This window comes from Eublepharis macularius, chromosome 5 (genome assembly GCF_028583425.1).
Source record: "Eublepharis macularius isolate TG4126 chromosome 5, MPM_Emac_v1.0, whole genome shotgun sequence".
Taxonomy (NCBI): domain Eukaryota; kingdom Metazoa; phylum Chordata; class Lepidosauria; order Squamata; family Eublepharidae; genus Eublepharis; species Eublepharis macularius.
In genome coordinates, this window is record NC_072794.1 from 84,112,287 (window position 1) to 84,137,298 (window position 25,012).

The following is a 25,012-nucleotide window of genomic DNA, read 5'->3' on the forward strand; positions in this document are numbered from 1 at the left end:
GGTTAGTAACACAAATCTCCACATGACAGCTACTAACAGAGTGCTCCAAACCATTTTTTATGGAACTCAATGTTCTCTTGAGAATTACTTGGAAGAACTAAATTGAATATTGTTTAAATAAACGTAGCTGCTTGTCTTGAAGCTTTCACCTTACCCTCTCAACTAAACTTAGATATAAGAAGTGTTATTTTCACTGTGTTCTGTATAATGAATAGAACCACTCTAGTTTACACAGTGTGCTGGCAACAACACAGGAAGCTGTACTGAAGCTGTTTTTTGCATGGAATTGTGCTGCCTTGAACAGCTGCTTGTAGAGCTGAGATGGCCCTTTCAATCAGGACCCCTTTTTATTAGTCCACATGGCCTCAGATCCAGTGCTGAAATATTGCCAAAGTTTGAGGTCGAAGCCTGAATCAAATTAAGTCTTGTAGTGGTGGTGGGGGGGGGGAGTATTTGTTTCATGACCATCCCTGCACCAGATTCTGCAAATTGTTTGTTTTCTACTGTGCCACAAGAGTGGAAGGATTACAGTGTTCTAAGCAATGTGCTGCAAGCCAGCACGTGGCTTGAAAAAGCCCCCGTGGTTCTGTGCCAAAGCTTGGCTGCTGTTCCATTCCAGTATGCCAGCTATATTTCCCAGCCCATAGATATGGTTTGAAGCATTAATTTCTAAGCAGAGCCACTACAAAAAGGAAGCTGTAAATACGGGAAGCAAGGGAAGTTATTACTAGTTGTGGGTGTCTACCACAGAAATGACAAGTAGAACTTACTAAGATTAGTGAAGGCCTGGAAAAGTTTCCATTGTTCCCACCAAGTGGGGAGAAAGGACAACAGTCCTTACTTTGTTGCATAAGCTTCTGAAAAGCCAGCTCTTTAGATGCAGAAATGTTCCTGTCACAATTAGCCACAAAACTCTTCGATGTTTTTGCTACAACAGACTCAACACAGGTATTCTTCTGGAAAGGGCGAGCTTGGGGAACATGCTCAGAGATGCTTTACTATTAATTATTGTTTCACATGTACCAAGATAAGGGCTCAAAATTCAAAGACAAGGGCCAAGTACAGCAGTCTCGGGGACTTGACACACACCTTCGGGAGTCTCTAAAAGCGCTGAGAAGAGAGAGAGAGAAGACAGAGCCCCAAGCGCCTCGCGCAGTTCGCAGGCAGCTCAGCCCCCTGCACCCCTCCCTCCTTCGCTCCTCTAGCCAATCGCCCTGCGCGGCGCCTCATCCGATCCCAACGGCGCCTTCCTACTGGTTGGACATCATCCCTCTCCACTTCGTTGAGGGAACAGCTCAGCCAATCAGGAAAGAAGAGTGAGAGCCTTCGAGTTGCGTGGCGGAGCAGCCGTGATTAGATCGGGAGGCAGTAGGGGGGGGATTTGTGCGCGTGTTTTGAGGAGGGGGCGCAGTTAACGGTCAGCTGGAGCAGGGAGTTTGAAAAGGGCCTGCGTGTTGGCACGGGGTGTTTGGGGATCTTACGAGCGCGCTTTCTAAATAGATTCCTCGCGCTACAAAGGGGCTTTCTGCCTTCTTACCCCCTCCCCCTCCCAAGTGGAGCTCAGTAGGAGAGGGCGAGGGTCTCAGTAGCTGGGGTGGGGTACTGGATGCGGGCCCGGAGCTGCTGAAGCGCGGCAGGGTAAAGGGAGTGTGTGGGAAGAAGCCGTGAAGGAGCTGGCTTCTTTCCATACCAAGAGCGGGGTGGAGCCTGCGCCGCTTGCAGCTCTCCAGCTTGGAACAGGTGTCTCCTTGCGCTGAGGAGGCGCCTGAGAGGAAGCTTGTCGGCGTTTGTTGCGATTCATTGGTGCCAGCCGGAGTTGAGGAGGTGAGCAGAGAGTTGCTGACCGGCTCAGGATGGAGCCTCTGCTGTCTCTAGGGATTGGGCTCCTGCTACTCCTGCTGTGGGCCAAGTACAAGGGGATAGAGTACGTGCTGGTCCATCACCGCTGGATTTTTGTGTGCCTCTTCCTGTTGCCCCTTTCTGTCCTTTTTGACATCTACTATCAGTTCCGCTCTTGGATTGTACAGAAGCTTCACAGTGCTCCTTTGCAGCATAGTCAGCGAGTTCGCTACATCCAGTCACAGGTGAGACTTGGGGAGGTGCGGGAACAAAGAAAAAAGTGTGATTTAGAATAGGGAGATGTGTTTTTGTTGCAGTGTAATAGCGCGTCTGCTGATGCCCAGGTTTACATCTCTTCTTAGTGGTGTGTGTCTTCTACACTGCCTATCTTGGGGATGAAGCCTGCTTCACAGGGGTGTTGATAAAGAAATTATATTCATTTATTGATAGCACGTTTGCAGGGTGTGTTCCAGCTCACCAGAACTGTTCAGACAACAAAGCGACTGGTTTAAGGAGCAGAGAGTTCTGCAGACAATGCCAAGTGAGCTTTTATTTAATTTTCAATTAGTGATTTTTTTCTTATGACACACACAATTTAGACTATTTATTTATTTACAAGATTTTTATCCTGCCTTTCTGCCTTCACAAAGCTACCAAGGGGCTTACAGATTTAAAATAATACAAATTAAAGTATCATCTTAAAAACTATTAAAACCACTACATAATTTAAAACCAGAATTTAAAATAAATACTTTTTAAAAAAAGTTTAAACATCAGGGAGGGAGGAAATGCTAAGCAAAATTTTAAAAAGGCTTTACCCACTGGTGGAAGATGGAAACAGCAGGGGACAGGCAAACCTCCCTGGGGGTGGGGGTGACGCAAAGCTTTCTGGCGGTGTACTGGCTGGCAATACGAAGCAGGCTTGAAGCAGTAGAGACCACACCAAGTAAAGTTAACTATTTACAGGTTTATTCACAGAGATATATTCATATGTACAGTCCAATAGCTTATACAGTTCAGAGTGGCAAAGTGCTTTGCCAGACTCTGATAGCTATGCAGGCACATAATACACAGTACTAGTCATACATTTATACATACTCACGTCCAATCAGTATGTACCTGTGCACTCAGCACTTTCGGCTGATGCAACCTTTTAACCTTGATGCTCACATGACTCAACTGTCACTTAGATCAGTATGATCAGACCATGCTGGATCTTGCCAGAGTTACTTTCACACTCTGACACGCCTCCCAAGATTTCAGCATGTCAAACACAGTTCTCCTCTGAGTTTCACATATCTTTCAGTAGGTAAACACTTTGTGAAAACATCAGCTACATTTTGTTCTGAGTTGCAGTGCTCAATATTTACATTCCCTTTTTGCACTGCTTCCCGTACGTTTTGATATCTTATATTGATATGCTTGCTACGAGTATGTACACCTTGGTCTCCTGCTAATTGCTGTGCTGCTGTATTATCACACATGATTGTCACAGGTTGTGTACATTTTACAGACATATCTTTTAATAACTGATGAAACCATTCAAGTTGTACAACACAGTCACTTAAAGAAGAGTATTCCGCTTCACAAGAACTCGTAGACACATGTGTTTGTTTAATGGTTTTCCAGTGTATCAATGCTCCAAACACATATATTGCAAACCCTGAGGTTGACTTGGAATCAGAATGATCACCCCAGCTTGCATCACTGTATGCAAACAATGCCTCATTTGTGTTTGGTCTCAGAACTAGTTTGTAATCCATGGTACCTTTTAAATATCTCAGTACCCTCTTAGCAGCTTGCTAATCTTTTTGGTATGGGTTGGCATTTTTCTTACAGAGCCAGTTTACTGCACCACATATATCAGGACGAGTCCATCCTGCCACATACAACAATGATCCTACCAGTGATTGATACAATGCTTTATGCATGAACACTTCATCATCTGGTTCCTTGCAGAAACTGGTTGTCATTGGTGTTTCTACACAGTATGCATCAGACATATTGTACTTTATTAACATCTGTTCTATTTTGTCTCTTTGACACAATTCATACCATCCATTCTCATTTCTGGACACTTTTACACCCAGATAGTGTTGAATAGGTCCTAAATGTTTCATCCTAAACAGACCTTGGACAGTATTCATGAACCAATCCAATTCAAACTTTGAATAGTAAAAGAAACAGACGTCATCTACATAAATCAGCAATTTGCACACTTTCCCTTGTAGATTAACTTCATACAGACATGGGTCAGCTATGCTTTGCTTGAATCCATGCTGCTTCAATGCATTTGTTACACATACACTCCATGCATGAGCACTTTGTTTTAACCCATATAAGGCTTTCTTTAGTTTCAATACTTGTTGTGGCTTACCACACAGAAACCCAGGTATTTGAATCATATACAACTCCTCACTTATTTCTGCATGTAGATATGCAGTCTGGAAATCAAAGTGATCAATCCTCATACCTTTTCTAGCTGCAACTGTCAGTGCTGCTTTAATGGTTTCTGTTCTCACAGTAGGTGCAAAACACTCATTGTAATCTTGCCCTTCAACTTGAGCAAAACCTCTCGCCACCAACCTTGCCTTATATTGCTTGTTTCCATCAGGCTTATTTTTAACAGTAAATATCCACCTGCAACCAAGAGCTTTTTTGCCTTCTGGCAGCTCTGTAACAGTAAACACTTCGTTACTTATCAGTGAATCATATTCCGCCTCCATAGCTTCCAACCAGCTTTTTCTCTCTCCTGCATTTAGAGATAATACCTCTTCATAACTTTCTGGTATTTTGACCATATTTACAGAAGGAGAATACCTCTGAGGCGGTATACCTTTATTTACCCTTGAAGACACTCTAGGTGCTGGTACTGGAGTTTGCCTAGGTGCTGGTATTGGGCTTTGCCTAGTTTCAGAGGTAGCTTGTGCCGGAGCTTGCACTTCCTCTTTAACCTCCACACTGCTTTCTGCATCTGCAGATAGTGGCACCAATACTGATTCAGGCAAATCATTTGCATGTACCTTTTTCCACCCTAGTCCTTCACAAAACTCAGCTGATCTGCTATAGGTCAGCACATTTTCACCATTAGCAAATCTGTACGCCTTCATTCCTAGCTGATAACCTAAGAATGTAAGCTTGCGTGATCTGGCCCCTCCTTTTCTCCTTTTTACCAGAGGTATATTGACCCAAGCCTTAGTTCCAAATACTCTGAGATGGTTTAGATTCGGATCCCTACCATACAGCACCCGGTAAGGAACCTAATCTATTGCTTGAGTCCAGATCCTGTTTATGATATAGCATGCTGCCTTTGCAGCTTCTGCCCAAAACGACATAGGTAAACCAGCATCTGTCAACATGGAATGCATCATTACCTGGAGCATCCCTGCTCTTCTCTCTGCTATTCCATTTTCAGCGGGTGTAGCAACATTAGCAATCCTATGCCTAATGCCATGTCTACTAAACCATTGTGCTAGCTGTTTAGACACGTATTTGCCACCCATATCAGTTTGAAATGCTAGTATCTGGTGTTGAAACTGCTTTTCCACCCTTCTAGCCCATGTTTTAATCGTTTGGTACACTTCAGACTTTTGCTTTAAAGGGTAACACCACATGAATCTACTTGCATCATCAACTAGCAGTAGGAGATACCTTCGTTTAGAATGGCTATTTGGGAAAGGTCCCACTACATCAGAGTGAATTAAACCCAGGGGTGTTTCAGTGACTCTTTGACTCCATCTGGCGACAGGGACTGCTTTGGATTTGCATTGTTTACAAACATCACAATCTAAGTACACTTGACAATCAGACAGTTTCTCATTTTGTAACAACGCAAGTGTTTTTTGTATTGTTCCAAAGCTGGCATGCCCCAAACGCCTATGCAATAAACGTATGCATTTCTCATGTAACCCCTTATTCACCACTGAATGTGCCCTTCCTGTGTTAGCTTTCAACACATATAAGCCATTTTTTAACTCCCCTTTTGCCAGTTGCCTACCATCCCTCAGGATATCACACCCTTTATTTTGGAATTGTACCTTAAAACCTGCTTCATCTAGCACACAAATACTCAGCAGATTATTTTCTAGTGTGGGTACACATAACACATTATCAAATACATGGTTTAGTGCTGGGAACACCACACTCCCTTGGCAGGTCACTTCAGCACAATGCCCATCTGCCATACTCACAGATTGTAAAGCTGAAGACCTTGACTCCTGCAATAAACTTATGTTATTGACGATGCATTGGCATGCGCCCGAATCTAAAATCCAATTATACTGCGCTGGAAGTTCAGGTTCAGGTCCAGTAGCAACTACCATTGTAGCTGTCTGCTTCTGTGTTGAGCTGAACGTCTTCTTTCCACGACACTTTCTCCCGGCTGGGCAGTATCTGGCAATATGTCCCAAGGATCCACAATTGAAGCAACGCCGCTGCACCTGCAATGCTGAAGAGCTCTGTGACGATGTGTAACCTTCTCCAGCCGCAGCATTTCCACTGGCCTTGGCACTGCTCCCAGGCTTGGCTCCATGCCCGGACTTGGCTCCGTTCCCGGACTTGGCTTCGCTCCTGGAGTTGGCTTCTCCTTCTCTTTCACGTTGCACAGCTCTTGCTTCGAAATCAAAAAGCCTTCCAACGATGTAATTTAGATCCAATCTTGTTGCTTCCACAGATTCCAGTGCAGCAATTAAAGGATCGAAAGAGCAAGTAAGAGAGCTCAGAATTAGGTAGACCTTGTCTTCCTCTGAGATATCCTTCCCTCGCTGCACCAATAACTGAAAATAGGTAGTCAGTTTGTTTAAATGTTCTCTTACTGACTGATTTGGCTGCATAACGGCTCTATACAGTTGCCTCATAAGCAAGATAAGCGACCCTGCAGAGCTTGGCACAAACACAGCTTTCAGAGCATCCCACGCCGCCTTTGCTGTCTGTGCTTCGAGCACATGAAGGAGCTGTGAATCTCCAATGCTCAGAACTATCAGGGCCAATGCTTTCTGATCTTTCACCCTCTTCTCAGCTGTCGGAGCTTGAGGGGGTGCATCAACACAGTCCCACAGTGACTCACGTATCAGCAGATGTCGCATCCTGCACGACCACACAGGATAGTTGGTGTCAAACAACTTTTCCACCAGCAAAGACATCCCTGCTTGAACTTGAGCCATGACTGCGTCGTTATGCTCCACCAGCTGCACACTCGCCTCCTGCTCTGCCTCCTCCTCCGTATCCTCAAGGTCAGAGAGAGCTGGACTGCTGCCGGCACCGGACTGTATCTTCTCTGTATCTGTGTCACTCTCACCGGTCTCACTGGCTGACATTCACAGCTGCTGGCTCCCAACGCCTCCAAACTTCACCGGAGCCTCCAGAGCTCAGCACACGCCGCTGTAATCCTCCAGTCTGCACACCTGTTATGCCGCCAACTGCCAGTCTGGGCCCATAACCCTGACGCAAAGCTTTCTGGCGGTGTACTGGCTGGCAATACGAAGCAGGCTTGAAGCAGTAGAGACCACACCAAGTAAAGTGACCTATTTACAGGTTTATTCACAGAGATATATTCATATGTACAGTCCAATAGCTTATACAGTTCAGAGTGGCAAAGTGCTTCGCCAGACTCTGATACCTATGCAGGCACATAATACACAGTACTAGTCATACATTTATACATACTCACGTCCAATCAGTATGTACCTGTGCACTCAGCACTTTCGGCTGATGCAACCTTGCAACCTTGATGCTCACATGACTCAACTGTCACTTAGATCAGTATGATCAGACCATGCTGGATCTTGCCAGAGTTACTTTCACACTCTGACAAGGGGGAGTTCTAGAGTTTTGGTACCAAGACTATCTGTCTCTCAGGCTGCCACCCACCTAATCTTAGAAGGTAAGGGAGGTGAAGCAAGGAATCCAAAGATGACCATCAAGAAAGTTCTTAAGGGAGTAGGCGGTCCTTCAGGTTTGTTGGCCCCATGTAGTTGGGATCAACAGTATTTTAAGATTGTTTTTATCTTTTGTTAGCTGGTTTAGTGGCTTTGTGAGGGCAGAAAGGTGGGGTAAAAATGTTAAAAATCATAATTTGTCTAAATCGTGTCTCTCTTCTTGTCCAAGCAGTATTTGCAGCATGTTAGCAATGCAGTATGAAATCACATGAAAACTTTAATAAAACATTACTGACTAGCACAGGACTTTTGCACAACTATCATTCTCTGTATTGAATTTAGATGTTCCTGGTCTGCTGATTAGACCAGCTAGGCTGAACTTGGCATTTGATAAGAATCCTGATGTGGCATCTATTAAACGTGATGGGACACTTTCCAATGAGATTAACGAGCTTTTTTTCTCTAGGTGCGAGAATGGAAAAAAGAAGGCCAAAAAACATATATGTGCACTGGCCGTCCTGGCTGGCTTACAGTATCTCTTCGGGTTGGAAAGTACAAGAAGACTCATAAGAACATAACCATCAATTTGATGGATATTCTGGAGGTCGATACTGAAAGACAGGTAAGCTTGAAATTTATCTTAACACTTACATTGGACTTTTGTTTTAAGGGATTTAGGTCTTTGAAACCTATCATTAAGGCCACCAATTGTTGTCCTCCATGCAGTGTGATTTCCATTATTCTCTGATATGCCTGAACCAATTAATTAGGTGCCAGTCTACAACCACGAGAATCAAAGGAGCAAGACCTTTAAAGCAGCAGTAGTTAATTTTTCCTTTAATACAGAGTGATGCATAAATCATAATTCAGTTCTTTTAAATGCAGTTTTTTAATTCACGTGGTTTTTAGATTTCAGTGGAAGCCATAACTTGAGGAGACTTGAAACCTATTGTTTATTGGGTATTATGTAAGATTCTATAAACCCTAATATCATTTTTTCCTAAATATGTTTTGGAAAATGGAGCTTGTTATACCATTCTTACGTGAGGTCCATTTTAAAAATAACTTCTCTTAAACTATTTTCTAGCATATTTCATTTTTAAAATAAAAGTAAGGAAATCTAATGCTGAGAGTTGTTGTAAAGAGTTGAAGCTAAAAGGTTGCCAAAAAGATGCAGATTCTCTGATGTCTTACTGTATTGACTGTTTGCTGAAATAATTAAGGTAACATCAAACGTGGCCTGGCCCAAAAGCACATTCTTTGCAATGTGTGACTCTCTGCCTTTTTAGTAAAGGAAGCTTTCGTGACAGAGTGAGAATTTGAACTGGGTCTCCCGGATCTTAGTCTGACACAATATACCATGCTATACATACCCAAACAAAAAGGAGATTCTTGGTGTTGTTCTGAACCTCCATATGTTTTGCAGGAAAAGTGACGTAGGATTTATTTATAACAATCTACTGTCCTCACTACATTTCTTTGGCACTGTTACGACACCTTTCTTTCTCTTGGGTAGATTTGGTCTTTAAGCCTTTTATTCTTGCCCCCTCTTGGTAGATTGCTGCCACCAGAAATTAAATTCCAGAATAACTTAAATTTCTCCTTTTAGTAATGTGCCCAACGGACAGGATTTTTCATGGCACTATGTGGCCCTGCGGAAAGGAATGGGATATAGGAAGGAATGAAAAAAAACACCCCAAAGTAAACTTTTATTTTTATAAGAAGCGTATCGGTTTCATATTATTTCTAAATCTTGATGGTTTCAAAAGAGTAGTTCTCAATTCTTAAAGTTACATTACTTAAACCCAGTCACATAGATCTTCTCTCAGGCTTCACATGCAGTTTGCCTGCTTTTGATACTAATTTCTCGCTCAGTTAGAAGTAAGACCTTTTCTCAGGCGTGCACACAGTTTGCCTGCTTTCTCCTGTTCCTCCACAAATACACAGTTCAGGCTTCCACACAGATTATATATAAACAAGCTCAGGCTGCGCACAGCTTGCCTCTCTTGCCCTGACTCAATATTTTTCTCAGAAATGCTTAACCATGCACGCAGCTTGACTTTCTTGCTCTGACTGAATCTTTTTTTTTTAATAAAATTTTATTGGTGAGTGGAAAAACAAAAGAAAATTTTCCAAATTTAACACATATAATCCCATTTTTACCCCTTACTCTGTCCCCCACCCTTTTCCTCCCCCCTCCCTATTGACTTCCAACAGCTTTCCAACCCTTAACCCTTCTTATTACTTAAATCTATTTCATTTATATTTTCCTACCAACTTTGAATCATAATATCTCTTACTCTAAGCATATTCTTATTCTTTTACATAAACTCTATCAAACATACTATCAATATAGTATATCTCATATCAATATAACATAACAGTATAATATAATATATAGCAGGGATCGCACTATCTCTTACTTTAAACTTATTCTATTTCTTTTCTTTTAAGAATATACTCCATCAAATACACTATCAATATAGTATATATTATAGTAATATATTGTATATATATTGTATATATATTATATGCTATGCCACCAATGTAGCACAGCACACAACACCATATAGCACAACCACATACTGTGTTATAATGTAAAGTCTGATCCACTAACCCGTTATTTTATGTTATATATCATATATAGCAGGGGTGGCCAAACTGTGGCTCGGGAGCCACATGCGGCTCTTCTAGACATATTGTGCGGCTCCCAGAGGTCTCTGAGTATCGCCGTGGTTGTACAGTTTATTTTATTTTAGTCTATGTCTTTCATATTTTTAATAACAATGTTGGGGTTGCCAGGTCCAACTCAGAAAATACCTGGGGACTTTGGGGGTGAAGCCTATCAAGGATGTGATATCACTTTTGTCAAAGGTCAGGTGATGGCTCTTCCCAAGCTCCACTCCTTCCCATTATGTCACTGCCAGCATACTGCACCAAAACCCCACCCCTTCCCGTGATGTCACTTTCAGGACACTCCCCCAAACTCGCCTCTTCATCTGAAGTCACTTCAATGCATCATGCCTTGTGGCTCTCAAACATTTGACCTTTATTCTACGCGGCTCTTACATTAAGCAAGTTTGGCCACACCTGATATATAGTATACCTCATTGAGATGTCTGTTTACCCCTTCTCATTATCCCATATATTCAGTGTAAAATTCCCTTAAATATTATATTAGCCTAGATTATAATTACATTCCCCCTAAATGGTAAGATCCCTTCTCTCTTCTCATTGCAACATTGTTCTTTAAAAATTTTCAGACTGCCACAGTTCTCCTTTTACATCCCACTTTTTTTCCAAAAATTGTTTCAATTTCCCCCAATCAACAATATATTGTCCTAGGTCAAGATCTTTAAGTTTCCTTGTCATTTTGTCCATTTCTGCCATGTACAGCAATTTGTAAATCCAGTATTCTATAGTTGGTATTTCTTGTGTCTTCCATTTCTGCGCATACAAAAGTCTTGCCGCTGCTGTCATATAAAATAACAATGTTCTATGCTGCGTTGGAACTGCCTCCATTCCCAAGTTCAGTAGCAACAATTCTGGGTTCTTATTTATTTGTATTTGTAAAATCTCATTTATTGCTTCAATTATTTCTCCCCAGAACTGTTTAGCTACTTCACATGTCCACCACATATGATATAATGATCCTTCATGCTTTTTACATTTCCAGCATTTGTCTGACATGTTAGTATTTCCTAGCGCAATTTTCTTTTTTCTCCCTCAGTAACTAAAAATGGCATTCACTTCACCCCCACTTTCTGTCATCAACCAATCATATCACTCACTCATCCCTCTCTTTCACCCCCACTCTTCATCTATATCACACCAAGCATTTAAAGACACATACACACATTTAGTTAAAATCATTACAAGCACTGTTTGTAATTCATCTTGGGACTCTTGTAACATTATTCAGAAAAATCAATTTGCTGTGGAAGAGATTTCTTTTAAATTTTGAATTCTGTTTTTATCATGTGAGATCTGGCAACTGAATGGTAGAACATTTATGCTACTTTAAATTAGCATGGAAAAGTAACTCTTAGAATGGCCATTTATTTGCTCTGTTAGCATTCTCCCTTTATCCTCTCCTTTTTTTTTAAATAATTTTTTTATTTTTAATATCTAACATAAAAAACTACAAAGAACTACAAAAATATAAAGGGGAAGAGAGGGGAAAAAAGGGAAGGGGGGAGTGGGAAAAGGGAAAGGGCAACACATAACAACAAACACTACACTACATGTCTTGTATTCCCTTCGTGCTGTAATTTTTCTTAAAAGTTAACTTTCTAATATGCTATCAGATTGGTAGATTTTATACAATACAAACTATATTCAGGATCAGACTTTCTCTCTCCCCCCCCCCCCCGCGTCTCGGTCTCAACTCTCTCTGCACGGCTGGAGCAGCTGCGCCCGCTCTCTCTCCCCCCCCCCCACTTTCCCCTTCAGATTTTGAACTTTCTTCCTGCTGAAACTCCTGATGGTTGAACAAAAAGTCTGTCAGCTGTGCTTCTGATGTAATCTTGTAAGTTTGATCCTTATATCCAAAACAAACACCTTCTGGAAACAACCATTTATATTTTACATCACATTTCCTCAAGGAAGCCGCAAGTCCTTTATACTTGAATCTTCTTTTACGAGCCAAAAATGGAACATCTTTCAATATTTTAACCTTGTTGCCCAAATAATCCAAGTCCACATTGTACGAATTATATAAAATGGTGTCCCGAGTCTTCTTAGATGAAAAGTCAATAATAATCTCGTGAGGCAGCTGACGCTTCATTACATACTTTGAAGATGTCCGCCGGACTTCCAAAATATCGCTTTTTAACTCTTCTTTAGTTGCCTTTGCGAATGGTGCCAAAAGTCTAGACACCAGATCTTTCAGATTTTCACCTTGCTCCTCTTTTACATTCTGAAGATGCAGTACCGTTTGGGCACGGTCCACTTGCAATCCTATTATTTGATTCTCCAAAAGCTTCACTTCCTTACTTGCTGCTTTCATGAGTACTGCGTTCTCGTGCGCAGACTGCTCTGCTCCAGTCGCTGTTTCTTTAATGGTTTTCACTTCGCTTTCCACTGAATCAACCTTTTGCCCCATTTCATTTAGTTTCGCCACAAAGGGCTGCACAGCATCGAAGACTGCTCTCCTCACCATCTCTTCCAGGGTTTCCCCCTTCCCCTGTAACGTCACCATCACCGATTTACTTATTGCTGGGCTCTGCTTTCTCGTTGCCATCTTGGGGGGGGGGGGCGCCAACTAAGTTCCGAAACTCCGTGAAGGGGAAGAAATCCGCTCCTTCTTAGCTTCAACTCCCACCAATCCTTTGCATATGCTTAGAAGTCAGAAGGGATTCGCTTACTTACAGGCTTTCACCTTAAATCTGCTTATTGCCGTTCTCCATGGCCTGGCAGCACGTGAGGCGCTGCGCAAGTCTGCCGGCCTCCGTTGGAGCAAACGGGCAATTTACCCCCTGCATTGTATGCAGAGGGTTCTTCCCACGGCGCCCCGGACCCCGACTCCCTCACTGGGAGTCCTGGGGGTTAACCCTCGCGGGTCAACCGCCCGGTAAGGCTGCTCGGACGTTTCCTCCCGGACCTGCGGAGAGGAGCTTCCGACATGGCGGGGAAAACGAAAACGAATCTCCCTTTATCCTCTCCTATTACCACCATACTAACAGTTATTCCAGTACTGTACTGTACGTTTCCTCCCGGACCTGCGGAGAGGAGCTTCCGACATGGCCGGGAAAACGAAACCGAATCTCCCTTTATCCTCTCCTATTACCACCATACTAACAGTTATTCCAGTACTGTACTGACTTTTTTCTTCATCACGTTACTACTGTTAACTAGCTTGACATCTTTCCTTTCTCATTTTAAACAACTTCCCATTAATCTAGCACAGGATATAAAGCTGCAAAAAAAAAATTAAACCCATCTATACATACTCATTCTTGCTCTGCTTGCTGCTACTGCCCCTTGCCATTCCCCCTTAGGATTGCAGCAGCCATAGTCTAGAAACCCATTATTCCCCCCACTTTTCCTTTCCCCTTCCTAACTGTACTATAAGTATACAGTGGTCTGAGCTGGAGAAGGGTGTGAAGGGAAGGTAGAATATCAGTCCAAGGCCCAGAACATAGGCATAATCTGCACCACAGAACCTTCAGAATAATTTTGAATTTATTTTTATTTGTGCAAAGCAAAAAAAAGAAGGAAAGAAGTAACAACAAAGAAACAATGCTGGTGAATCTATAAAAGGTCTCCAAATATCGAAAAATAAGTCCATGTGCAGTTGTCATCTCTATGCGATAGGTTCAACTGTTGATAAGTTCATGAAGTCCTCAATCAAATGAGTTATGAGGAGTGGGCTTTTGTCTTTCCAGTGCTGTAATATAAATCTTTTAGTGACAGGACGGCACAGAGGGACCATCAGTTAGGTTCCATGAGTCAGGCAAATAATTTAAAACTACACAGATAATTTAAAAGTACATAAACATCCTCAGGCAAATAATTTAAAAGTACATAAACATCCTCAAACATAAATGAGTTTTCTAATACAAAATTAATATGAGTAATGACTTCTTCCCAAAAGGACCAAATTACTGGATATGTCTAAAGCATATGCTTAAGAGACTCATTTTGTAAGTTACAGTGCCAGCAATTGGACACTGTACTTAATTGTTTACTAAAAAGGCACTGTGGTGTCCAGTGTACTTAAACATAATTTTTTGCTGAATAAATCGCAGCATAAATCCATGGGAGCAACTGGTATTAAGGCTTAAAGCCATGTCTCATTGCCTTGGCCGAGCTGGATGACCTAGTTCATGATTTCATTCATCTTTTGGAGTCTGCATATCATATTTATTAACAAACATCAAATATTTATAAACAAATGTTAAAGGTTTCATTTTCTGTGTTGATTCAATAAGAGTTTCCAAAAGTGAAGAAGATTCTGAAATGCTCAAAGCGGTAGGGTCATATTTGAACACCAACAGATGTTGCAATTGTAAATATTTGAAGGCTGCTGAATTGGAATTCATATGCAAATTTGACTCTGTCAAGCTGGGACTGAATAGAGACTATGAATGGTTATCACATTATCACAGGTAACAGATTTCCTTTACAGAGGCGTGGTCTGGGGGAGCCCAGAGACGCCTGGTGTGGGCTTTGTTTGTCAATTATCTCAGCCTGAGTGCGTGTGGGCTTTCGGGGACCACAGTTCTCTTTGTCAGATGCAGCTGGCAGGGAGAGCTGTGGTTATCGAGGGCTTATACTACATAGGAATTGTATACCTTCACTGCGGCAAACTGACTCCACACCAAAAGGAGATGTTTACATTTACAAGCAAAGGAATGTTTTGATTGCCTTCACACTAATTGCATCCTGTCTTCTTGTGATATATGTCCCGTTCTTTCCCCTCCCCTCCTCTTCTGTATTTGACCAGTTCGGATCAGGCATCTGATGAAGAGAACTTGATTCTCGAAAGCTTATGCTACAATAAAATAAAATTGGTTAGTCTTAAAGGTGCTACTGGACTCTTTTTGATAATTGTAAATATTGCCATTCAGCAAAGTAGGCAAATCCTATCTAGACCTCAGCTGAGGAAAAGATGATAAATCATCATTATAACCTATTAGTTGATCTAAAGCAAAAATCCTGTTGTCTGCCCAAGCCTTTTATTTAAAAAAATTCCTTCCTATTTTAAAATCTGGATTGGCCTGTAATGTTAGTTGAATGGGTCAAATTGATATTGTTGTAAATGCTTTTCTGATAGGCAGGGCAGAGAGGTATGTCTGCCTCTGTTTTAAAGCATAATATGCAGCTTTACTTGATGCATCTGCTTGTCAGAATTGTTGAGCTGCTCCATCTAAAGCATGTTAATAAACCTGGACATTGCATAGTTTTAAGTTGTCTATTCTCCTCAGTTGTAAAGAAATATTTTCAGTAACACTAATCTGCACAATATACTTATATGTGGTATTTCTTGTTTTTTTAAAAAGCCTATGTTGCCTCTGGTGTGCATTCCACATGATGAAATGGTTGGTGTACAAGCAGCAGAACATGAATGACAGTATTCAAACTATGGCGTGTAAAATGTCTTCTGCCTTAGGTTGTCCGTGTGGAACCCTTGGTTTCAATGGGTCAGTTAACAGCACATCTCAACCACTTGGGCTGGACTATTCCAGTGGTACCAGAGCTTGATGATCTTACAGTAGGTGAGAAGATTGCTGCTCATAAAGTAACTTGATACAGTTCCATGGGTTTATATCAGGGTAATATACTCAACAAATAAAACTGAATTCTTGTTGAATCTTTTCTGTGATGCTACAGATCTTATGGTGGTTATTCTTATTAGAGGGATTTATCAGTAAATTTCTAAGTAGCTTTCAGCAGAAAGCCAGGTGCAGTGCAGCTGATTTCTGTACATTATCTTTTACTCAGGTGGCTTGATCATGGGAACTGGTATTGAGACATCTTCACACATATACGGACTTTTTCAGCACACTTGCAAGGCCTATGAAATTGTGCTTGCTGATGGAAGCCTTATGAGATGTACACCAGTAAGAGAGCCTGTTACTTTTTTATGGCTTACAATTTTATGCCCAAGGATGTGAATTTCAAAAGGCAACAAGTTAAACTATTAAAAACTTTAAGCATTAATTGGAAACTGCCTCTGATACAAGGAGAAGAATGACCCTACATATTCTCTGATTTCTCGCTTGTCTTTCAATAAGACTCCTCTGCTCATCATTGGCTTTTTTGTTTAAATATTTATAGAAGTACATAAATGGTAAACACATCCTTATTGTTCAAGTGTTTATAATTTACATCCCTAATTATACTTGTATCATCACAAGAGTTACAGTAGCTTTTTTTTTTCCTCAGGAGGAGAACTCAGACCTATTTTATGCAGTGCCTTGGTCTTGTGGTACCCTGGGTTTCCTGGTTGCAGCTGAAATAAAGATAGTCCCAGTTAAAAAATATGTAAGATTGCATTATGAACCTGTGAGAGGACTGAAGGCAATATGCAAAAGATTTACTGAAGAATCTGAAAAGAAGGAAAACCATTTTGTGGAGGGGTTGGTATACTCTTTGGAAGAGGCTGTCATAATGTCAGGAATTCTGACTGATGAAGCTGATCAGAGCAAGGTGATATAATTATTCTTTATGTTGAGATGAAACAAGGTGGGAGAAATTGGAGATCAATAATAATAAGTTTAAGGTTCTGATTTTTACTAAATGACAGTGACCTCCAGCCTATAATTGGGGAATTAATAGGCATAAGTTACAACTAGTTAAACAATTTCAGTATTTGGAAATACTCTTTCAATATAACGTGTGGAAACAAAATATTGAGGAGGCCCGACAGCTGTTCAAATGACCAAAACAATAACTATTTTTTCTTTTAAAAAGGCCAATATATACCAGCGGTACTCTCAGTGTATAACTCTTAAGGTGGGAGCTCAGTTGTTATATGGTACCCCAGTCTGTATTTCTGGTTGCCATGAGCAGCTCAATACCTTTTCTGCTAGATTCTTTCAAAGAATCACTGGAGCTCCACACTGTGTGGTAGGAACCATATTGAGAACTGAATTAGGTGTGCGCTCCTTCGAGGCAAGGGCCTAGGCATCTGCTTTTAGATTTTGGCTCAAGATAACTTACGTCTCCCTGGGAAGAACAGGTGGGCTTTTTTTTTAACTTAGTATGGATGCCTTTAAAACAACCTGGCAGAAACAGGTTACCTCCTGCTTGGACTATCTGGGGATTTCCCCTAATAATATTAACTGCCCCCGTCTGACTTTTATTAGAAATTTGATTTTGAGACATCTTTATGCTTTATATGAGTTCAGTACTAGAACCTGGGCCTGTAGAGTTTGTTCCTCTCTACTTGGGACTGGTATATCCAAAATCTAGCCCAGCATACCTCAACTACTTGACTGTCGCTAAATACCAACAAGCCTTTATGTTGGCTCATCTTAATTCAATCCCAACAGCAGAACTATCTGGCTGTTTTGGAAGGATCCCATTAGCTGACGGACTTTGCAGCTGCGGAACAGGGAGTCCTGACACATTGTTTCATTGTTTATTGGATTGCCCAAAATTCCGTAGGTATAGGACTATGTTTGTCTCTCCCTTAGTAAAGGATCTGATCTGCGTCCCAGCTCACAATAGATTACAGATTCTGGAAGTGATCATAATATTACTTTGGCAGTAGCCAAATTCTTTTCCAATGTAATCAAATCTAATAAATAGCTAGATCTAAACAACTTGGTGTTCCAGCCGTGTTGGTTATATCAGTCATTATTATTATCATTATTTGCTGTTATCATTATAATTATTTTTCTGTTCTTCTATATTGTTGATGCTCAAGACTGTAGTCGTAAGAGTAGAGAATAAAAACAGATGTATTGTGTGGGTAAAAATCTACTGACATTGACAGGAAGAAAGAGAGCAGGAGGAGGAGTGCAAGTATTGTCATCCTTGCTAATCACTATTATGGAGGAAACTCATAATGGTGGCACCACTATACGAGGCTTATTATTAATTTGCTTATTATTAATATTGGTCATGACAACTGTTATGTATTGTACTACTACATTATGAAGCAACATTATGTATTGTACTACTACATTATGAAGCAACATTATGTATTGTACTACATTATGTATTGTACTACTACATTATGAAGCAAAATCAGCATTATTTTCTCACTGTGTTCCTGTTCTTTGTGTTAAGGTTAATAGCATTGGAAACTACTATAAGCCATGGTTCTATAAACATGCAGAGAAGTATCTGAAGGCTAACAAGACAGGAATAGAGTATATTCCAACAAGACATTACTATCATAGACATACACGGAGCATTTTCTGGGAACTCCAGGTAGGATCTAATTTGTATAGGTTTATTATTGTATTTATATGTACCAGCAGTGAGTTGGCAATTCTGCAGGTGGTTAAGAGGAGAATTTGGGATATTGAGGCGCAGACTATTAATGCCGGCAGCTCCGGAGTCTGCTCCCCTCATTCACTGTCCCTCTATTCCTCGCACACCACCATGGCGGCATATATTGCTGATCTGATAAACCCTGTGTTTAGGAGGGCTTTTATGTTAGCGAGGTTCAATCTCTTTCCCTCAGCAGTGGTCACAGGCAGATACGAGGGTATTCCGTATAGGGATAGGCTGTGTGACTGTACTCTGAGGGAACCCGATTCAATCTCACATATTCTTTTTCGCTGCCCCAAATATTCTGTTATGCGCAGTTTATTGATTCGTCCTCTTTTTCCTGTGCAGAGGGATTTTTTGGATAAGGATCTAAAATTTTTCTTAGCTGACAAGAGTCCAGCAATAACCCTATCCGTTGCTGAATTCCTGGCTTATGTGTGGAAGTCAAGGGTAACATTTTATAAAGCCCCCTATGACTGTGCTGTATCCTGAGATAATTTTGCTGTCTGGGGACATGATTGTGCTGCCCTATGAATTTATTTCACAACATTTCTCCTGTTTTGTCTGTATTATTTATGCCAATAAAGGTTGCTGTGGCTGTGAATGTACCAGCAACTAATTCAGACATCTTTTGTGGTTTCTCTTTTTTTAACTTGATGGCATCTCAGTTTTATCTCCCTCTCTAGTCATAACCAGCCTAGTTGCTGGGAGAGCACATTGATTTTCTCATAAAAAATAACACTGAACTAAGATTGGGATTTCCCCCAGAAACCAGAGCCAAATAAATTTCTTCCTTAAACTATGTCTTTTACTTAATTGGATAGTAAAGCCAATCCTGAAACACTTTATGCACATATAGCATCCTATAGTATTGCTGAGTTGTAGTGTAATGGTCAGTAACTGGAGGCTAAGCTCATTCCCACACCTGCTGACAGCCACAGGCAAGAGTGTATGGCAGCGGTACTCACTTCATGGCTTATGGAAAGCCACAATTGCAATTCCATCAACCGAAAGAGCTGCATAACTCTGCATATTCCCTACACCCCACTGCACTAACCACACATATACAACAATATTAACTATACCATACTAATATTAAATGCTGTCAGTTTGATACATAATACCTGTGTTTATATACCACTCTTTTGAACAGATTAGTGGCCCACTCCGAATGGTCAACAAAGTCAATGTTGTTATTATCCCCATAGTGCAGCTGGGGCTGAGAGCAGTGGCTTACCCAAGGCCAGCTACTGAGCTCATGGAAGTAGTGGGATTCAAACCCACAGAGTGCTGATTTTTCAGGCCAACCACTTAACCACTATGCTGAGCCACCTCATTCAGCTGCCTAAATTGATGGAGCTTCAAACATCTCTGCAACCTTGATGTATAATCATGATGGTGCTGAGACTTCCTGCTGCAATAGTGTTGCAAAGGGATACTCCAAGTCAACACAGCAAAGTAAAAGGCATTCTGGCTTCCTGTTGCTGATACAGAGCCTTGCTACAAGTGACATTTTACACGTGAAGGATAAAGGATCGTTTTCGCAAGTCTTTCTGGGAACTGAAGTTCCTCTCCCCCACCCCTTTTCCTTCTGTTCCTTCCCCTCGCTGCCTGAAGAGACAGAGAGAGCCTACGGCAACATCAGCTTTTGCAAATCGTCTTGCAGGGGGTGGGGGGGAATGCTCCGGAGAAAGCTGAGAAAGTTGCAGCTGCCTGCCCCAAAGATCATTGAGAGCAGGCTTGTGACTGGAGAAACGATTTGCAAAAGTTGCTGTTGCCGCAGGCTTTCTGTCTCTTCAGGCAGCGAGGGGAAGGAACAAAAGGAAAAGGGGTTGGGGAGAGGAACTTCAGTTCCCAAAGAGACTTGCGAAAATGATCCTTTATCCTTCACGTGTAAAATGTCACTTGTAGCAAGGCTCACAGTTGCCAACTAGCCTAGAGAAAAAACATCCCAGTCCTTTAAATAGAGGTGTGTAATATGTAGAAGAGAAATGAAGTTTTTTGTGGCATGAAATGTAAATCACATTACCTGCTGTTAACTGAAGATCAAACTAATACTAAGCCCTTCTAAAGAGACGAGACAGTTTTCTCCAAGCCAGTTGGCAACCCTAACTGCAGGAGACCACTCTGATCAACCACCAGAGATCTGAGCAGGCCCCTACAGCCGGAAAGTCTGCATGCCTCTGCTTTTTCACTCTATCTTCAGCCCCAGGCAGCAAGCAAGATGGCCTGTGAGCTTGAAGAAGAGTAAGCTGGCTCTGGAGAAAGGGAAGCAATCCCTCATGCACATTGTGCCCCACTTCCTCTTGTTGAGGTGAGACTACAATGGTCATGGTGAAGTTTACTTTCCTTTTTCTACAACCAATTTGCTGATCTCCCGATAGCTGACTGAGTGCTGGGATGAGAGCGCAGAGGATATGGAGAAAGAAGCATTGTTGTACAGGAGGGGGCTTTATTTCCATCCCCATCACATGGCAGTTTATTCTGCCATCATCACCTCTGGAAAATACAGGGACAGAGGCTTGGAAGGCTGCCTGGCCCAGGAGCTGAGCAGGCCAGTAAGGGCTGTTGCCAGGCTGCCTGTGAGCTAAGATAGCAGGCATATACACTGTTGTCAGGCATAGGCTGGTGGGCAGTGCCCAGCCTCACCACCCACTGCCTGGGCCCACCACCAACAGCAGGAGGCAAGCATGCTGATGAGGATAATGCTGGTTGGGGTGGGGAGATGTTAGTGGGCTCGTGAGGCTACTGTTGGATATAGGTAAGTGGTGTAATGCCTGGCTTCACTACCCATCTGTGCCAGCTGCAGCCACCAGGAATGGTGGGATGCAAGCAGACTGGTTGGACTGCTGACCCTGGAGGGGAGGGGGGGTAGGCTTGTAAGGCTGCCACTGCCAGGCAAGGTCCGGTGGCACAGTGTCTAACCTCACCCCCCTTCCTGGGCCCACCTCTGTTGGATTGGATGGAAAGCAAGTAGACTAGTGAGGATGTTGCTGGTGGCTGGAAAGCAAGCAGGGCAGTGAGGATACCTGGGCCCCCTGCTGCTAGTTCATCTTTACCTGATTGGTCTCAAAGGTGATTGTCTTCTGCTTTTCCAGAATGCATGAGCCACTACAAATTTTATTTATTGGTCTCTTTGATAAGATGCACTGGGGAGCCCCCTTGGAAAAGGGAAGCTGCTTTTCTTCTCTGTGAGCCAACGGGGGATTGCTTAAGGTAATTGCCCAGACAGGGTGAAGCATTCCTAATATCAGCCCAGTAGGCAAGAGTTCTATAGCAAATGCTCAATGGACCTTAGAGGAAGGAGAATGCCATAACATGCAATTAATTGCTCACCAGTAAGTACAACTTGCTGTATTGCAATGAACAGCACATTGATGGAGAAAAGGCAGGGTATAGTTCACCGATTTTTAAAATCTATGCTGTACAGTTTTGCTCACTACTTGTTTTTGTTCTTTTTATAGGACATAATTCCTTTTGGAAATAATCCTGTATTTCGCTACTTATTTGGCTGGATGGTACCTCCTAAAATCTCATTGTTAAAGCTGACTCAAGGAGAAGCAATTAGAAAGCTCTATGAGCAGCATCATGTGGTACAAGACATGATGATCCCCATTAAAACTCTTGAAACGTGTATTGAAACCTACCACAGTGACATCAGAGTAAGAGGACATGCCCTAAATCTAAGTACTGTTAAATAGAATTTTTCTGCCAACCACAGGCCTGAGAAGGGATGGAGGTAGCTACAATATAAAAAGCAGCAAGCCATTGACATGACTGTTAAGTGTCTGCTGGCTGACCTTAATTTAGGAGACGGTATACTAATGAAGGGTGTGTCTCAGTAACTTTGACTCTTTACTGTGCCTGATTCTTTGTATTGCTACTGCTGTCTCTAATCAAAGAAACAGAACAGTGTTCTACAGTGGCTGCATGTGTTTCCCTTCTCTTCAGGTTTCAAAGAGCATGTGCATGCATAGCCTCCTATTTGGCTGAGATACACAGCATTAGTAGCTACATCACAGCATACAGGGAGGAAAACGGGAACATTGGCAGCAAGAGAGAGACTTGGGCTCTGATCACGTTACAGTGAATGCACATAGAATTTGTTTGCAGTGTACGCTTGATTAGTGCATTGAGTAATTTTCATCTTACGTTCAACACATGTGCAGCTGAACATGTGATTGAAATTGCACATTATCCAGATACTAGTACCAGTTCATTTGGAAAGTGAACACACATTGGCTCTGTCTTACAAACAGATGTACACTTGTACATGCAGGTTGTAAGTGCATTCACTGTAATGTGAACAGGGCTACAGGCTGAGGGAGAAGCATGAGAAGGGGAGTCTCCCTGAGTGTGCAAGTAAGTAGAGTTATACTCTTAAGTGTATAGTAATCACTCATGCTAACCAAATTGGAAAGAGGCATGTCTGTGAAGACTCTGTCCAACTGAGTATTTTCAGTATTTTATTATCCAAAATAATCATTGTCTATTTCCTGGGGCTTTTTCAGATGTGGGTTTTCTTGTGTCCTTACTGAGCAATATATTTATTTATTCATTCATTTTTATTTATTTATTCAATTTATATACCGCCCATCCCCAGGGGCTCTGGGCGGTGAACAGTTAAAATCGATAAAAACAAAAACTAAAATCAATATACAAATAATAAAACAAATTAACAAGGTGCAGTGGTGGGGAGAATTGTTTCATTTACTATCTTGGTGCTTTAGAAAAACTTCTCCATATGTCAGTGGTGTAGAATACTTGCTTCATTCAGTACTGTAGTATTGGTTTAAAAAAACAGTATGTGTGAGTAGCTTAATTTGAAGTGCGTTCTAGTTGATCATTAGATGACCTTTGCAAGTAGCAGCAAAGATGTGGACTAGAAAGTTTCCATGTGCATTTATTCATAAAATAAATGGATGACATTGCAAATACAATATTAGGTAATCTTTACAGCTGCAAAGTTGTAATATTTTCCTCTAGGAATGGTATGAATACCTATGTTTTTATTGATTTGCAAACTGGGAAATAAAACAAATACATACAATAATACAAATAAAAATTAAATTATGAATTCATTGTATTGACGAAGGCTTTCATGGCCAGAGAACAATGGTTGTTGTGGATTTTCCGGGCTGTATAGCCGTGGTCTTGGCATTGTGGTTCCTGACGTTTCACCAGCAGCTGTGACTGGTGTCTTCAGAGGTGTAGCACCAAAAGACAGAGATCTCTCAGTGTCACAGTGTGGAAAAGAAGTTGGCAGGTAATTTATATCTACTCAGGAAGGTAGGGATGGGCTGAGTCATCCTGTAAGAGTTTCCCAGGGTGTGGAATGCTAATGGAGGAGGCTTCACTGTATCCTGAGGAGGTTCTTTTGCATATGGATTGGTGCTTGATATGCTAATCTTCTCTGCAGGGCTATTGTCAGGTATAGAGTATTTTGTTAGCCTGGTGTTTTTCAGGACTGGAAACCATGCTCTATTCATTCTTAAGGTCTCAACACATCCAACTACTTCGTCAGACTGCACAGGGAAGCCATTGAAATTCATAAGCATAAGCACAATTTCAACAGGAAAGAAGAGATCTTAAGAATGAATAGAGCATGGTTTCCAGTAGTTCCAACGAAGTAGTTGGATGTGTTGTCCAGTATTTTAGTATCCTGAAATAGGATAGTGTGTCCTGTTTGAGTTAGGCTATGTCCAGCCACTGCTGATTTTTCCGGATGGCCAAGTCTGCAGTTTCTTTCATGTCCTTTTATTCTTGTCTGGATGCTACGCTGTGTGGTCCTGATGTAAACTTGTCCACAGCTGCAGGGTATGCGGTATACCTCTACTTCGTCAGATTGCACAGGGAAGCCATTGAAATGCATAAGCATAAGCACAAATTCAACAGGAAAGAAGAGACCTTAAGAATTAATAGAGTATGGTTTCCAGTCCTGAAAAACGCCAGGCTAACAAAATACTCTATACCTGACAATAGCCCTGCAGAGAAGATTAGCATATCAAGCACCAATCTATATGCAAAAGAACCTCCTCAGGATACAGTGAAGCCTCCCTCCATTAGCATTCCACACCCTGGGAAACTCTTACAGGATGACTCAGCCCATCCCTACCTTCCTGAGTAGATATAAATTACCTGCCAACTTCTTTTCCACACTGTGACACTGAGAGATCTCTGTCTTTTGGTGCTACACCTCTGAAGACGCCAGTCACAGCTGCTGGTGAAACGTCAGGAACTACAATGCCAAGACCACGGCTATACAGCCTGGAAAATCCACAACAACCATATGAATTCATTGGTTGATTGCGCAAGTCAGCTCAAGACCAAAGTTACAACTTTTGTCTTCT

At 41.7% G+C, this 25,012-nt stretch overlaps 1 protein-coding gene across 1 annotated transcript in view; it reads left to right on the forward strand.

Annotated features, from left to right (window-relative positions):
- The first annotated feature begins 1,326 nt into the window (after positions 1-1,326).
- Positions 1,327-25,012, forward strand: part of DHCR24 (24-dehydrocholesterol reductase) — a 28,598-nt gene continuing 4,912 nt past the window's right edge. Inside the window, exons 1-7 of the mRNA XM_054979366.1 lie at positions 1,327-2,084; positions 8,182-8,337; positions 15,829-15,934; positions 16,161-16,279; positions 16,605-16,868; positions 18,456-18,599; positions 22,127-22,324. Coding sequence (XP_054835341.1) covers positions 1,854-2,084; positions 8,182-8,337; positions 15,829-15,934; positions 16,161-16,279; positions 16,605-16,868; positions 18,456-18,599; positions 22,127-22,324 — 1,218 coding nt within the window. The 5' untranslated portion in view covers positions 1,327-1,853. The remainder of the gene's footprint in view (positions 2,085-8,181; positions 8,338-15,828; positions 15,935-16,160; positions 16,280-16,604; positions 16,869-18,455; positions 18,600-22,126; positions 22,325-25,012) is intronic.